This window comes from Pezoporus occidentalis, unplaced genomic scaffold, assembly GCF_034315485.1.
Source record: "Pezoporus occidentalis ecotype Australia unplaced genomic scaffold, CSIRO_AGI_Poc_V1 ctg72, whole genome shotgun sequence".
Lineage (NCBI taxonomy): Eukaryota > Metazoa > Chordata > Aves > Psittaciformes > Psittacidae > Pezoporus > Pezoporus occidentalis.
The window spans coordinates 3,404,203-3,420,253 of NW_026916072.1; the positions used below are offsets into that span (position 1 = coordinate 3,404,203).

At 49.5% G+C, this 16,051-nt stretch overlaps 1 protein-coding gene across 3 annotated transcripts; it reads right to left on the bottom strand.

The window, feature by feature from the left end:
* Window positions 1-496: 496 nt before the first annotated feature.
* BLM (BLM RecQ like helicase) lies at window positions 497-15,758 on the bottom strand. Of its 3 annotated transcripts, XM_062642659.1 has the most exons (21): window positions 15,661-15,758; window positions 15,097-15,581; window positions 14,526-14,712; window positions 13,975-14,096; window positions 13,510-13,642; window positions 11,814-12,538; window positions 10,804-10,980; window positions 10,304-10,422; window positions 9,731-9,844; window positions 8,909-9,007; window positions 8,676-8,824; window positions 7,711-7,817; window positions 6,770-6,930; window positions 6,120-6,315; window positions 5,522-5,712; window positions 4,363-4,510; window positions 3,794-3,993; window positions 2,826-3,018; window positions 2,312-2,434; window positions 1,696-1,900; window positions 497-801 (listed from the first exon to the last, which is right to left on the bottom strand). In XM_062642659.1, exons 1-21 carry the CDS (start codon window positions 15,753-15,755, stop codon window positions 618-620), a joined length of 4,113 nt encoding a protein of 1,370 aa, XP_062498643.1. In that variant the 5' UTR covers window positions 15,756-15,758; the 3' UTR covers window positions 497-617. The 3 variants fall into 3 exon arrangements, with proteins under 3 accessions (XP_062498643.1, XP_062498645.1, XP_062498644.1); XM_062642661.1 differs by lacking the exon at window positions 15,661-15,758 and having other exon boundaries at window positions 13,510-13,645; window positions 13,975-14,093; window positions 15,097-15,392; XM_062642660.1 differs by lacking the exon at window positions 15,661-15,758 and having other exon boundaries at window positions 13,510-13,645; window positions 15,097-15,392.
* Window positions 15,759-16,051: the final 293 nt, after the last annotated feature.

A 16,051-nucleotide genomic window follows, 5' to 3' on the forward strand; every position in this document is an offset into this window, starting at 1 on the left:
GCCTGAGCCGGGCCTGCCCCGCTGCGCGCCCGCGGCCTGAGGGGAGCGCGGGGCCAGGCGGTGGGGGGGGAAGCGGCCGCGGCCCGGCCCGCCCGAGGGAAGGAGCGGAGCCAGGCGGTGGGGCGGGACCTGGAGGTCAGGCACGGCGGGCGCCGCGGCCCTGAGCCGGCCCGGGGCGGGCGGAGCCGCCGGGAGGAGCGGGGCTGGGGAGCCCCCTGCAGCCCTGAGCCAGCGCGGGGCGGGCGGAGCCGCCGGGAGGAGCGGGGCTGGGGAGCCCCCTGCAGCCCTGAGCCAGCCCGGGGCAACAGCACGGAGGGACCTGGAGCTGCTGGAGCGGGCCCAGAGCGGGGCACGGAGCTGCTGCGAGCACCGCGGGTTCGGGTGTGCGGTCCCACACAGCCCCCAGAGCACTGACACCGCAGCGGTGGGGTTCCAGCAGCCATCAGAACCCTCGTGGCGTACAGGAGAAGGCAAGGTGGAATGAAGTTAGGAGTTTAAAACCATTTATTTAACATGAGGTTTTGCACCTGACACATGTGCAAGTCGGGGAAGGTTTCACAACGTAAACAACGATTTAACGAACAGTGATTACATCCAGGGCTGCTTTTGCTCAGCAGTTACAGTACCACATATGAGGGCTGGAGGAAGGGTCTGCTTTTGGGCTTGGGCAGCGCCATGAAGCCCAGCTTTCCAGCAGCTCCCTGCGTGGCGCTGAGGCCCTGCCCCAGTGTGCTGCTGCTGGATGGGGCCGGAGCCTTGGAGCTGGGTGGCCTCTTGGTCCTTCTGTACTTGCTGTAGCCACTGCAGAAGGGAGAGAGCAGGGCCATGCGTCAGGTCTGCTTTACCTGCCCCGTTCCCTCCTCCACGCCTGCTGTACTCAGAGCACCATTAGAAGGCTGTTTGGTTAGCTCCCTGCTGTGCAAGGCAGGCTATGAGCACAGCAACCCTTCAGAAGGCAGGACTGATAACCCCAGAGAAGAGCTTACTGCCCCACTTTTCTAATGTCCCCCCATTTGGAAAGAGGGCAGAATTTGTCCAACTGCTGCTCCTTTTTCATTTGCTCCCTTTCAGCACTGATTAGTCATCATGTTTTGATCGTGAACCTTCAGCACAAGCTGCTGCTACTTGAGTTACCAGACTAATAACTACACTGACTGCTAAAAATAAGGTGATTACTCAAAGGATGATCACCCTGCAGTAGCTCAGTGGTGGATCTGCCCTAGAAGCTCGAGACTAACCAGACTCCTGGATCCAAACATTATGCTCCTGATGCAGGTGCAATTGTGAAGTACAATCGGAGGGAGAACTGGAATTAACAAGGGACTGGGAACTAAAGTTCAAATATTCCATCAAATCCTTTCAGTTTTAAGCTTTCTCTGTTTCCAAGCCCAGAATGCAGTCAGCCTGCTAAGAATGGCTATGGCAGCACACCGAAATTCAGTGCCACTACATAGCTTGTGGCAGGCAAGTGAGAAACAAAGGACAAGTGTTAATATCCTCCTCAGCAGGAGCTTTTTAAACAAAAAAAGTATAGAAAAACCAAAGCAGAGGAGTTGGTACCAGGTACCTGGAGAATTCCAATGCTACCCTTAAAGGCCACACTCCCGAAACCACCATAGGGAAAACCAGTACAACTCTGGGATCACCATCCTGTTCTGGGCAAACACCAGTTACCAGTGATCACAAGCAACATACCCTCTGTGCTGGAACTGCTGGCCACCACCGTTACTTGTCCTTTTCCTCTTGGAGTCTCTGAAGTTTGGTGGCCTTTTCCTTTTCCTTCTTTGGTTTGTGTTATTGCAGAAATAGCTTGAGGTTGTTCCTTCATCTGCCTCTTCATCACTCCCTTGTGTGCCAGCACTTCCCGGGCCTGTGTCCACACTTTGGCCAGCAGCATCTTCTACAGACACGAGTTAAAATGAAATCAAGATACTGCCTGGGCCAGTCATGCACTGGCTGCACCAAAACACCTGTCCTTGCTGTTCACAGCCTCCTCTGCACTGTGTAACGGTGTTTAGATCCCAGTAACTAACAGGTTGGGAGCAGAGCACTAAGCTTGGCTCCCATGTCCCATTCTTAGTCTTTAAGAGAGAGGCTGAATTTAACTAGTGAGAGGATAGCAAAGACCTTTGTATGTTCTGAAAGTATGCAATTGCTCCCTTTGTGTCATTACTAAACTGTAAGAATGAGTTTAGTTCTAGTAAGAGTTAGTTGGTTGTACTTAAAACCAGGTAACTTTTGAGAGAAACTTCTGATAGAGGAGAAGGGTACTCAGCAGGGAAGCCCACATTAGGTACAAGGCATACTAAACCTGGTGTGGTCCATTCCGAGTACTTCTCCATCACTTTCATTATCTCTGCACCATATTTTTCCAGCTTGTCTTCTGTGACACCATCAATCTGCAGTAAAACCTCTGCATCCGAAGACAAGGATTCTGCAAAGTAACAAGGTACCAATTAGACACGTCAAACACACTCGGTTTTTAAAGAGATCAGGGTAGAGTATTCTGGAGGAAATTAACTCCTCTGAGTGCCACCCTGCGCGTGAATTGCTCCAGGAAGGAAGCCTTCATTCTAGCAGATTTCTAGGTGCTCAGCACAAAAACTGCTCCAAGAGTTTTCTCCCCAGTGCTGCAAGGTTTGCACTGCAGGACATTCACCTGGTTCTTCTCCAGCAGTGCTGCTGCAGCTCCAGGAACCTGCTCTGCACCAGCTGCTCCCCAGGGCTCATCCGGCTGCATTACATACCCCTGAGCCTGCTTTCACTAACGTGATGTGGCACACAGCTGCCAGCAGGGGCCCCAGGCACCGAGGAGCTGACATTACCTGCGATTTTCTTCAGCGTCGAAGTACTGAAAATGTTGAAGTAATGCACATCAAAGACCTTCCCAAGCGTTTTGCAGGTGTCTGTGAGCTCACTGAGGCACTTCTTGACCATCTCTTCCCGCTGGGACATCTTTGCCAGGGAGGCCCTTTGCTTTCTGATGGCACTGGCACTTTCTGTTTCATGGAACTCCACCTGCCAAAAGAAGCCAATCGATCACCTCTGCCCGGGGAGTTACTGCAGAGCCATCATTAGGAGACTGATTGATAACACAGGAATACAAAGGGAACATGGTAACAAGGACACCAAAAGTGCTCTTTGATGAACCAAACACAGCTGTTTACCCACTTTTTAAACTATCCTTTATAAGCTATTCCACTGCTCCCAAGTTGCTTCTGCAAAGGACTAGCAGGGTACACACAGCACAGGCATGAAACCCCGAGAAGCCAGCTCTCAGCTAGCTTTAGATTGAGGTCATTAGGCGTAATGCTGAGGGCTCTCCTCCAAGCACAGCACTAATGCAGCGGAGACATTGCCTCAGACAGGTCTGGGACTGGTTCCATGACCTTCTTCAAGTGCATTTTCCATCACTGCTCACGAGTGACTAGGAAAAAATAGAGCAGAAAATGCAGAGGGCAGCACTGCTCCTTCTCTTCTTAGGTAGCTTTTCTGTGTGGTCAAAGCTCTTGTTTCTTGTCAACTGCAATCAAGATGGATGGGGGGGACAAGAGAAAGATTTAATCCTCTCCAATGCTCTCCAACTCACCTTTTGCCTCACATTACTGTTAGAATGCTGGACTAGAAACCATGCTTGCTGGATTCTGTGCCCTGCATCTGCTGAAGATCAGTTCTGTACTTCAGCTGGCAGGCAAACCATGTCTGAACTATCCCTATGCAGCTGTGTGCTGCATAAAAAATGTAGCACATTCCTTCAAACAATGCATTAAAGAAACTAAATCCTGTTACTCACCTGTAGTGATCCATCTAGCACAACCTGAGCTTTCTCTCCCAGAACTACATAGGCCACGGCTTGGTCATTAGCTGTGATATACAGGTCTTCATCCAGGACCTTGTCCAGGACCAGTTTTCTAAACAGCCTTTCCACATTATGCCTTGAATAGGCAGCTCCCTTTCCAAATATTCCAGACTGAATCTTTGCACTTGCTGTACCTGTGTGACAAAGACCCCAGGATCAGCCTGCAACTGGGAAGCCTACGTGTGGATGTACGTGTTTACAGATGCACCTGTGGAAGATTCCCAAGGGTATTCCATAGTCTGTGCCCAGAGAAAACCGCATTTAAGCACCAGAAACTCTGAGCACCACCAGAAAACTAACACGATCGCTATAGCAACTGAAATGGGTTAAAGCTTTAGTCTGTTATTTTGGATCATTTACCAGCAAGAGATTCCTGGAAAGAATAATTCTGCAAAACAGATCCTCCTTTAACCCACTGCTGGCATTGCACGGCCTCCCGATGCCTCGGCAGGGATCTTGCACCGAGTCTCTTTAGCAGCTGTTACTGGAAGAGCAGCACTTACCTAGGAAAATATCTACCATCATGTTCAAGGTGTATCTCCCAGAACCCGTGTTTCTCTTCCCATTTGCTCGTCCCTTTTGTCCACAATGCTCTCGTACGAATCTTATAATGCTCTTCACTTCATCTGTTACGTTCCTTGATTTGTAATCCTATTAAAATAGACTTGATTAGGAACCACCTTAGGTGGTTCTGACCTAACACAGTCATTCCTGACAACCTGCGCTTCTGTTACTCAGCTTTTTCTAGTCATGAATTCATTTTGTTCCAAGCAGAGAAACAGTCATTTTCTACACCTACAGTGATACCAGATAGTCACAGGGATTCTGGGTTTGATCACAGTCTGGAAGATGCAGGAATACACATCACCAGATTCTAAATAACCTCCGAGGTGTTAATTCTATAGAGAGAGCTGCAAGGCTGCAGCTGAACACTGGTAATCTAGGTAATTCATTTGACAGCATTCCTGTAATTATTCTGTTGCCATGCACCAGACCTTACACTTCCAATACAGATTAAAATGAGAAGACTGGACCGAAAATACGTTATTCTAGTCAACCTTGTTAGAATCACGGCCACATAAGGTGATGCTTCAAACACAGGACTGAAGTCATTTCATCAACTGATCTGGTTTATAGAGCAGTGTTCCTTCCCTGTCTGCTCCCACAGCTCTCTTCATTTCTACTCCTGCTCGTGCCACTAACAAGTATGCTTCAGTGCTTGGCACATAAACCCTACTCTTTGGGCCACCTCAAGCAGTGCACTGGCACTCCTGCTACCCTGGCACTACAAAGCTGCCCTGAAAACATCAGAGCAGGCAGTTGAGGGATCTCCCCATAGCCATTATAGCATTAGCTCTGCCTCCTGTAAGCACTGCAGCCAAAAAAAATCAACACAAGGAACATCCTTGCACCTCACTAGTACTGCTCTGACAGAAATAACATCGTAAGCCCATGGATAGTCTACTATCTGTGTAGTAGATCATCCACTCTGTAATTCTATTCTAGCTTAGACTCTGGAAATAACTTGGAACATCACAAAAATAGAAGGCATCTTCCCGGATTTTCTCCATTTGCCTTCCCAAATGTCATGTAACCAGTTTTTAACACAGCTGAATGCAAAACCAGTTTAACACCACTGTAAATAAGAGCTATGATTTTTACCTTCTTCCTACTGCAGTTATCACAGATCACTTCTGGGTGATCTTTACAGAAGGTGGGATTAAAATCAGTTTCCCCAAAGTAGGCCAACAGCTGGATTCTCCGGCAGTCCACCACGTTCTCACAGTAGTGAACCATGCTGTACAGGTTGTTGAAGTGGGTCTGCCTCGTGTGGCTGTTCCCATCTTTCTCCACTGAAATGCAACAAATTCAGTTATATTTGTTCTATCTGCACACCTTCATTTTTATACATTATGAGACAGACAAAATACAATATTCTTTTTTGCTTAAAAAAGGTAAGTTGGACCAGAACTAACCTAGAGCAGATTTCACCTCTAAGGTGTAAAGAATGAAGACGGGAAATAAGACCAGAATGGCAAGAATCAAGACATGGATATGTACGAAACAAAACAGTCTTGACTAAAATTAAGTACAAGTGACAAGTTTTTCATTACAGGACACCAGTCAGGTAAGATGCAGAGCCCTCCCCTCTGTGCAATGCTACACATGGCACTTGTAAATGAGGAAATAACAGGGTCTAAAAGGAACCAGTGACAGGCTTCTTCAGCATCGTGTCCATTAGGTTACAGGCAGAACTCACTCAGGATTAGCCTCCGCAGCCTGGTGACGTCGCTGTAGCTGTAGAAGAGGACACAGTGGGACATCTCCCCATCCCGCCCGGCTCTGCCGGACTCCTGGTAGTAACCTTCTATGGATTTAGGAAGAGAGGCGTGGATAACGTAGCGCACGTCAGGCTTGTCGATTCCCATCCCAAAGGCAATTGTTGCACATATAACCTAGGAAGGACGTATTTTGTTACACAGTTATGAGGCTGTTCATGCAGCACTCCACACCAAAACCAGACAAAATGGTGCAGAACCCAGAATGCAAGTTCTAACACTCTAAGATGAATACAAAACAGCAAAACCACTTCTCCTTTCAGAGAGCTAGTCCAGACAAAGGGAAAACTCCACATTTGGATCTCAGTATATTATTCAGCAGCATGCCTAGAGATGTTTCAGGAGCCTTGTGCTGCTCAGTTCCTCCCTCCTGGAGGATCACACCTCGGTGCAGTGCTGCAGCCTTTGACTTGTAGAACTCCCAGCACAAAGACAGCTGATGTGTCCTGGCAGATCCACTCGGATCAGCTTTTTCATACTGCATCCCATTTGGCACTGATGTTACCCAGCTTCCCTTTCATTTCCTAGGCCAAGAGGCACAGAATTGCTCTGAATTCTATTGCTTTTTTACCTGGCATCCCTCTTGGTTAATCCACTTCTTCTGCACGAGATCTCTGTTGGAGTCGGTGAGGCCAGCGTGATAGGCCAGTGCAGCCAGACCCTCCTTCTGCAGAGTGGCCGCTGTGGTGTCACACTCGTGTCGGGAAAGGCAATAAATTATCCCAGAGTCATCTGCAAACACATGAAACGATGAGTGCTACAGCACGGCTTCACTCCCTTTCACTTGCTTAACAGTCATACCTGGCAAGCAAATACTTCTGTTCCAGTAGGGAGAGGTTGGTAAGCGTAATGCAAGAACTGCTTAATAAAGTAATTCTATCAATATCAGGTGCCTGTGTTAGTTTCTCCTCACCCAATTTCCTGGTTTTTTGAATCAAGAAAAGTTTTCCTGCTTGGTACTGAGCAATCTGAGGATTTAAAACACATCAATCAAGAGCTAGAGCAGCTTAGGCAACGATGCACTAAGTTACAGCACTAGAGAAGCCGTGAAGGGAGTTGGGTGAAGTCGATCCAGCAGCAGGAGCTGCAGGACTCCAGGAGGACTGTTTTCAGGACTTCCTGGAAAGATTGGAATCTCTAAAGGTATCTTCAAGGGGAACCACAGATAAGCAGACCAGCAGAATTAAGCAGTTAAACAGTGTGACATGAGATGACCTTTCTGTGCTGAAGTCAAGGTGCTAAAAGGTCTGGCAACCTCCAGAAATATTACTCAAGTCATTACTAGAAATCACTTTTCCATCTTAACTTGAACTCTTGTCTTTAGGATGCTCATAAATCCAAATCCCATTAGCACTAATGTCATTCTGCCTCCAACTTGGTTTCCTTGTATATATACAAATTGTTTACACAAAGGCACACGTTTGGGGGTTTTACAGCATCAGGAAAGCTTTTTCTGCCTTGAAAAGCAGTTCATCAGTTCCCTGCAAGCACACTGTGCTGCTCAGTACTCACGCGGATGATATTTCTTAATCCATTCCAAGCAATCCATTGCCACCTTCTTTGGCTTCTTGGGCAATACATCATATTTCAAGTTATGCCTGTTGAAGCTCATTGTAAACCTAAAACACAACAGTTCATGGGTGCTCATCAGCCCTATGGGTGCAGCAATCCTTTCAACAAGCGAGGTACTGACTGGAACATCCCAAATCCAACTTACTGCTACTTGTTCTGCACCGTCTGCAAAGAAATTCTGGTTCCACTATGCCCACAGAGATTGGCATTGCCCACAGTTTGGGGCTAAAATTCCTGTTCTTTTCTCATGGCTGTGAAAAACCACAGCTACATGGCACTGTGGAGAGGAGGAAACATCCATAAACCAAGCACACACGTCTCGCCTTCATTTCCCTCTTGAATCATAGAATCACAGAATAGTTAGGGTTGGAAACGAGCTTACGATCATCAAGTGAATAACACTAGCATCCACATTTGACTGACCCGATCTGCAAAACGCAGCATCACCTCCCTCTTCTACACTAAACTCCACAATAAACTCCACAAACCAGAGTGCTTTATTTTCCCATTGTGTACCATGAAAACATCACAATGCCTCCAGGCCCAGTGGAACCTCATTATCTCTGTCACTGCCAATGCTAATTAAAAACCACTTCAGTGCTTGCAGTTTTCCAGGAAAACCACCCTAAAATACAACCCGCACATTTTGTCAGTGACACAGAAAATTTCATGAGGTTACTTTTTATTCAACAACTTCCTTAGCCATGCAAGGAAGAGTTTGGCAAGTTGCTTCCTTCCTACTTTAACACTTTGGGTATAACTCACATTCAATTCCATGCACACACTCCTCGGTACAACGGCTTCAGTCTTTCGGATGGGCCTGCGATGCTTTTCTTGCTTTACTAGGTTTTCTACTCAACATTTCTCTGGCACAAATAGCTTCAGAAAGCTGCTGAGCAACTTACACTTGGGGCTTTAGCATCTCGAGCTGATTCTGGATATCCTTCTGCACTCTGGGGTTGGCAGTGGCAGTGAGGGCCATCATGGGAACAGCGTGAAACTTCTTGCGGAGCATGTTCAGTCTCTTGTAGTCTGGTCGAAAGTCGTGACCCCACTTAAAAACAGAATTCAAGTGTAACCCAGTTGGATGCTGCAGGTGAGCCTTTTGCCCCCTTACAAACCAAGCCAAGGCTCTTACCTGGCTGACACAGTGGGCCTCGTCGATGACAAACCGCGCTAGGAGCTTCCTGTTGTAGAGGTTCTCCAGGGCTGACATCAGCCGGTTGCTTGCACAGACCTAGGTCCACATCCACCAGTGGTATTAGAGAGCAAACACAGGGAGCAAAGTGTCCCCCCACCTAACTATGAACCCAGAAACAACTGCTCTGTGCAGCAAAGTTAATCCTGACTCCAGAGGTGAAGCCTGAAGGCATAAGGAAGATGGAATGAGCTTCATTTTAATTAGCAGTGATGCAGCTGGTGTGAGATTATGCAAGGTTCTGGGACCATCTACCCAGAGGTCCTACAATCCGAGTAAATTTAAATGGCTTATGTCACGAAACATAGGGAAAGACAATACTGAGGAAAGAAATGCAATCAGCACACTGAACAGTCCCCTCATACAAAGCTCTTGTGGGATAACATGGTTTTAAACACAGCATATAATTGAGTACAAGGCAACCTTTTGACAACCACACATTACCTTGGCAGTTACATATATTTTCCTTGTACTATTCTACTCATAGTAGTTTAGATTCTAACAGCTACTTGACAGCAGCTAGCCACTACTGTGCAGCAGGATGCACCGAAACGGACAGGCATGGAGGGTTGTTCTCATTCTTGGTTTATCGCTGATTGAGATGAGTTACATCTGTACAGCCTCTTACTGAGCTACCTAACAATGTGGAACAGTTTTTCCTCCCAGAAGCACACTCTAAGGTCAGTGCTTCCGCTTGAATGCTTCACAGCAACCCCTCCTCTTGCTGCCTCCATGATCCTACAGCTCTCACCGAATACAAACCTTCTCAGGGGTGACATACAGGAGCTTTATCACAGGATCTTTTTTTGACAATTGCATGTATATTTGTGAGGCATCAGCATCTGTTCTGTCACCAGTCAGGTATGTTGCAGCAATCTAGATTGAAAAATGGTATCAAGTTTGAATAGGTGCAAAAGAACTTCCAAAACCATTCCTACATCTAGTTATAAACCTCTGCAGTTTTGTCCTAAAACGTATGATCTACCTTTGGTTCCCTGGTCTCTCAACCTCAGTAATACCCTAAGGATGAAAAAGACACTTCACCAAGACAAAATACAACTAAATACAACACTCAAGAACCTAAAAAATTGGGCATCTACACTTCAAAACTAAGCTTCAATAACAAATACACACGAGCATCAGTAAATTTAGCAGTTAGACTGCCAAGATATTCTAGTCCATCTAATTTAGATCTTGCCAACCTTGTGTGCCTTTTACAGTTCCCATCTAACCAATTTTTGCAGTTCATATTTGAAATAATAAGATTTGATGTAAAAATTCAGATTTCCAATGCACTTACGTGCTCTTTAACTAAATAAAACTGTTTGAACTTACATCTAAAGTCTTCAGTTTCTGAACCTGGTCTATTATCAGCGACCTCAGTGGAGAGATAACAATAGTGACTCCAGCAGAGACACACGCTGGTAACTGGTAGCACAAGCTTTTACCACCACCTGTGAGGATTAAACAGAGCACAACATGTGCTAGATATCCAGAGGAAAGGGAGGGAGTGCGGGGAAGAGGAGGAATTGAGGAGACCTATTTCTTATTTCCCATTTTACAGCACTTTCAGAAACAATAAACTTTTACCAATGGGGTACCAGTAGGGTAAGGAAGAACTACCATGTGAAATACTCTGGAAGGCAGGAATTCAATCACCTCATTCAAAACACCACAGCACACAGTGTTCCGAAATCCTGCCGCCCCAGAAGTCCAGCAGCACAATGTATCACCACAAAGGCACAGAGAAAGGTTTGTCACAGGCCTTGCAAAAGGAGCTTCGGGTCCCTATTTCCCAAGCGTGTGCACGCTGTGTGATGTCTGGAGATACGTACCAGTGGGCATTAAGATGAAACAGTCTTCACCCAGAAGAGCAGCGTTGATGGCCTCCAGCTGGTTGGTCCTGAAGCAGTGCAGCCCAAACTTCTTGTGAAATATAGTCATCATTTCTTCAGAATGGGAAAATTTCAGACCCCTGAACCGCTCCAGTGCGGGGTTAACAACTGCTGGAGCTACAGACCAAGGAAATGTTCTTACAGTAAGCCACAGTATCTTCTTGTAACATAGAACTGCTCCACTGGGAGGGGCTGAGGCGCTGGCACAGGGTGCCCAGAGAAGCTGTGGCTGCCCCATCCCTGGCAGTGCTCAAGGCCAGGTTGGACACAGGGGCTTGGGGCAAGCTGTTCTAGTGGAAGGGGTCCCTGCCCGTGGCAGGGGTTGGAGCTGGGTGAGCTTTAAGGTCCCTTCCAACACAAACCATCCTTTGATAACAGATGACTTTGCCACCACTTCCACCCTTGAAACCTTTTAAACTCAAATCATGACTGCTAAGAAGTGGCTACCCAAGGGTGGGTGCCAGCTGGATAAGTGACAGAGAAGCTGGTAAAATGGGTTAATGTTTTCACCTCCCTTTTACCAACCCACCCCTGCGGCAACCGCAAGTAACACTGACCCACCCCTGTCCCCCAGGGGGATCAGGCTGCCTTCAGCAAGTGCCCATTTCTGAACATTTTGCATAAGCAGCTAAAGCTGTTGTACAGTTTTGAATGAACAACTGCAGGATCGTTCCTTAATCAGAACACAGGAACATGCTAGTTTCCAGTTTCAGCAGCTTCACCTTCCCAGCAGCCTGCAACCTGCATGGCCAATGGGTATTCAGGAAGTTTGGCATCACTTGGAGGCAAAAACCTCACAGAGAAGATGACTTTGCAAAAAGAAACCAAGAGAAATGTCCACAGAAACAAAAGGCATCGATGTAACCTACAGGCAGTTACTTGGCCTTAGTAAATCAAGTGCATCCAGATCCAAAAAGGGAAAGAAAGTCACCCCAACACACATAACCTACCTGAACAGTTCTTTGTTGTCATCAAGGAGCTTGACTTGGAAGCAGCAGGATTTGGTACAGCAGCAGATCCCTTGGCCTTGGACATTACCTTTGCGAGCAGTGATTTGGCTGGTGGCCCTTCCCTGATGGGCTGGTACAGGGGTGTGGACTGCCCCTCTGGTGCCGAAACATCCACCACATCCTCCCAGTCCTCATCAAAATCATCAATAACAAAGGGGTCCAGGTCAAAGTCAGCACCATTTATACCTGAAGTGTCTTCTGCAGGAATGCCAATGGGAGCCTTGCTCTGTCCTTTTGGAGCTGTGCTTGCAAGAGGCCTCTGCGGCAGAGGGTGGATTTCACTGTTCCTCGCCCCGCTGAGGGCCACCTCAGGATGGAGGCTGAGGGAAGCTCTCCCTGCATCATTCACCTTGGAGGAAGACGGTGCCGTGGTGCCCGGGGAGGTGATCTCCTCACCGCTTTGCTTTGAAGCACAAGAGGTATCCAAGGTTTGACTTTGGGGGGTAGAAAACTTGCTTGAATGAACAGAATCCAGCACCAAGGAAGGGGGGTTTGTGGCTCTGGGAGAGTTTCTGTCAGAACTGAAGCTCCAGCTGGGGCCAGGACATGGTGCAGCACCAGGACATGTAGGGGAGCCCCGCTCCACAGGCGCCTGCCAGGCTCTGGGAAAGCTGCTGTTGAAGCTACTTTTGCTCAAAGCAACAGAACTAGCGAGCAGTTTTCTCCTGGGAGAGATGTCAAGGGAAGGAAGAAGAGAGAAAAGGAGGTATTTAGTCACAAGCGATGACTTACCAAGTTCTACAACATACATTAATCAGTTTTGTCTCTCTCCTATTCAAAATATTACCATATGATGGTTACTTTGGATTCTGTGTCTCTGTATTTTAAAAACACTTCAAGCAAATCCAGAGAAGAGAAAATTCCACCAGAGCTGAGGTAAGCAAACTAATTACAAGATTACTACATCTCCTCTGCAAGTGTAAAAGGAAAGAAATCCCCAAAGGAATGGGGCTGGCCAGGCAGGATAGAGCACTGAAAACCACAATCCTTTGAGGCACAAACCTGAAGTTAATAAAACAAAAATATGCTTGAACCAGACTATGGATTTCTATACTTTCTAACAGCTGTGTTTGACTGTGGTAATAAAAGGAAATAGAATAAACTAGTTTTACTGAAAATGCTCAGAAAAGGCACATAGCTGCAGTCCAGTAAAAACCACAATCTCTGTATTTTATCTATGTGTTGTGTCATCAGATACTGCAGAAGTAAAGCAGCAGACGCAGTATCAGTAACCAGGTTGAAAGGTGACAAGCACGTGGATATTAGGAGGAGTCAATCACTGTAGCCAGTGACGGCGAGTCTGAGAGAGAGGATATTACATTAATGTATCTGGTTATGAGAGCGCTGAGCAGGTTCTGTCATCTCACCCTGCTGCTCTGGAAGCAGGGGTGCAGGTCACCTCCAGAGAAGGGGTACAGCACACCCCCTGCTCAGACTGGACATGGAAGCAGCTCCTCTCTTCCAGCAGAACGTGGGCACTGACAACACTTCCAGCAGGCTGGGGTATGTTTTCCCCTTCAGTCGCTCAGTGATTTTAAGCCTTTCAGAGCTCCTCCTGCCCTGTGGTCGGTGCGCTGGGGACACCTGCAGGCAGGCACCGCTCAGCAACCAGCAGCCCAAGCTCACTGGAGCCTACCTGAGGTCTCGCTGCTGGAGAAGGTCTTTAGCACACGACAGAGACTTGAGCTCATGGAGTGGAATGGTCTCTACCAGCTTACAGATCTCCTCCATGACACCGTAGAGCTGCTGTTCCAGAGGCAAGCCTTTATCTGCTGGATAGAGGGATTTCAGCAGACAGCAATACTCCAATATGTAATAAGGTGATGCACTCTCCCAAAAGACAGTAAATTGCAATAAACGAGTCTAAGCAATTCCAAATATTTTTTAGAGTCCATTTGCATACAGAAACTGTTTCTGTGTGCATGAACCCACCTCATCTACACATCTTTGCCTTTGCATTATCCGTCTATATTCGTTTTCCAACCTTGCCACAGTTCTTTCAAACTTACTTCCAGAAGAAATGACACAGCACAGAGAGGAGCACAGTCACTTACAAACCACCCCAAAATCTAGGACACAGAATTCCAAAGGTTTCACGTACCTGCACCCTCCACTCCAGGGTCCCTCCCAGCAACAGGCTGCGTTGTGGCAGCAGTCCCAGGCTTGGCTGCAACGCTGCCCGCTGTGGATCTTCCATCAGTGGGAGACTCTTTGCAAACGCTACTAAGATCAAAAGAAGTCACTAAAACACAGGTATCTGTTATCAAGGCATTGCCATGAGAGAAGTTGACCTTTTAGAACAGCACTGAAGACCAAGTGAAAAGACCAAGACCTTTCTGAAGCCCCAGTTAACCCCTAGTTAAAACCCAAGCACCTGAGCAGTGTCACCCATGTGTGTGCCAGGGTGACCACTCACTTCAGTAATGGCTTTCCCCTCCCACTACAAAAGGAAAAACAACTCTGCTTTTCCTGAAACAAAACCACCTTAAACATCAGCTGTAAAGAGAAGTATTTCATAAGCCATTCACAGACACTGTGGGAACAGACTCAAGCAGCTCAGCCGGTGACTCTTCCACAAGCACTACTTTCATACCCTTTTCGGTGCTTTTAAAACCACCCCACAGACACCTTTACCCATGAGCTGTGTTTCACCTGAAGCTCTTCACAGAAGGGGAGAAGCTCAGCAGTTCTTCCTCAGGGGAGGGGGGAATCACGTCCAGGTCATCGTCCTCCCCGAGCTCAGCACCCGTGAGCGCCGTGAGCTCGGCCTCATCCAGCTCGGGGGAGCTGGTCTCATCGCGGCTTGGCTTCTGGCTGCCTTCACTTGTACCAGCAGGAGCTGAAAGTGCAGTAATATTGCTGTGTAACCCAGTACACTCGTTCTGGTATGAACAAAACCGCAGCTGAACAGTGAAAGAATAACAGCCAAGTATAAGGCGATTTTATGTCTCTTGCATGAATTTTAAAAGCGCTTCTCTCTCTGTAGCGAGTCTCTGATCTGGAGATGATCACTGCTCGCTTCTGGAACGCCATACGGGAGGTCTTAAAGCCGGCCCGGCGGCACGGAGCGCACACACTGCAGCCCGCAGCCCTGCCCGCACAGCCTGCGGTCACCCAAGGGCCGCTGCGGGCCACGAGCGGGCAGCTCCCCGCTGAGGACCCAAGCCCCTGCCCCAGACACGAACGCGTTATCCCCTGGGGGTGCATGAAAAGGAGGCGTTACCTGGGGGAGCCTCCTGCCCGCCCGCTTCCAGAGCGGCCTCCACAGCCGCATCCTCCCACAGACCCTCGCTGCCGCAGGGCCCCGCGTCCTCCACGCAGATGAGCGACTGCGGGGACGAGGGCTCCGGCTCAGCCCCCGGGGAGGCCCGAGGCCCCGCGTCCTCCGCCGGGCAGGGGGCTCTCCCCGGGGGGGCCAGCGGCGGCCCCCGGCAGTGCCTCTTCTCGACCGCGGACAAATCGAAGTCGTCGATGTCGTCCCACTCGTCCTCGATGGTGATGACGGGGCCGCCCGCGGGCACGCCCCGGGCCGGCTCCCGCTCCCTGCCGCGGGCCGCCGGGAGGACACCCGGGATGGGGGCGGTCCTGCCGGCCGGCGCGAGCGCGGGCAGCGAGGTGTTCACGTCCTTGTCCCGCAGCGCGGCGGGGAGCGCCCGCGGGGCCCGGGCCGGGCCGCCCGCCGGGGAGGTCTTCCTGAAGGTGAAGCCCCTGCGGAGAGAGCAGCGCGGTGAGCGCAGCGCGGCCCGGCCCCGCCACGGCGGCCCCGCCGTCCCCCCGCGGTACTCACGCGGGCCGGGGCCGCGGCGGGGCCGCGCTGAGGGCGCCGCGGGCCGAGTGGCGCCGCAGCTGCTCCCGGAGGTTGTTGTGCGGCGGGGCCGCCATGGGGGGCGCCCTGTGCGCCGGGGGCAGCCCCGTCAGCGTTCGCACTCCGCGCCAAAACGCGGCCTGCACGCCGCCATTGGGTAGGCGCGCCGGAGCGGAAGTGACGCACCGCGCTTCCGGCCTCGTTGCGCGGCGGCGGGCGCGTTAAGGCCGTTCGCGTTAAGGCCGTTCGCAAACGCCGCTTGCGGCCCGCGGGGTTGAGCGCTCCCGCACCCCCAGCGCTCGCAGGAGCCGCGCCGGTCCCTGCCCCCCGCACCCGCGGAGAGCGCGCCCCGCACCGGCGCAGGGCAGGGTTA

What these genes read in the sequence shown, in the direction of transcription:
- BLM (XM_062642659.1), bottom strand. Translation starts at nt 15,755, where the DNA reads ATGGCGGCCCCGCCGCACAACAACCTCCGGGAGCAGCTGCGGCGCCAC. An exon ending in TTTCATCTTAATGCCCACTG is followed by an intron (nt 10,423 to 10,803) that starts GTACGTATCTCC and finishes TAATCCTCACAG; the next exon opens with GTGGTGGTAAAAGCTTGTGC. An exon ending in AGGCCCACTGTGTCAGCCAG is followed by an intron (nt 8,825 to 8,908) that starts GTAAGAGCCTTG and finishes TCTGTTTTTAAG; the next exon opens with TGGGGTCACGACTTTCGACC.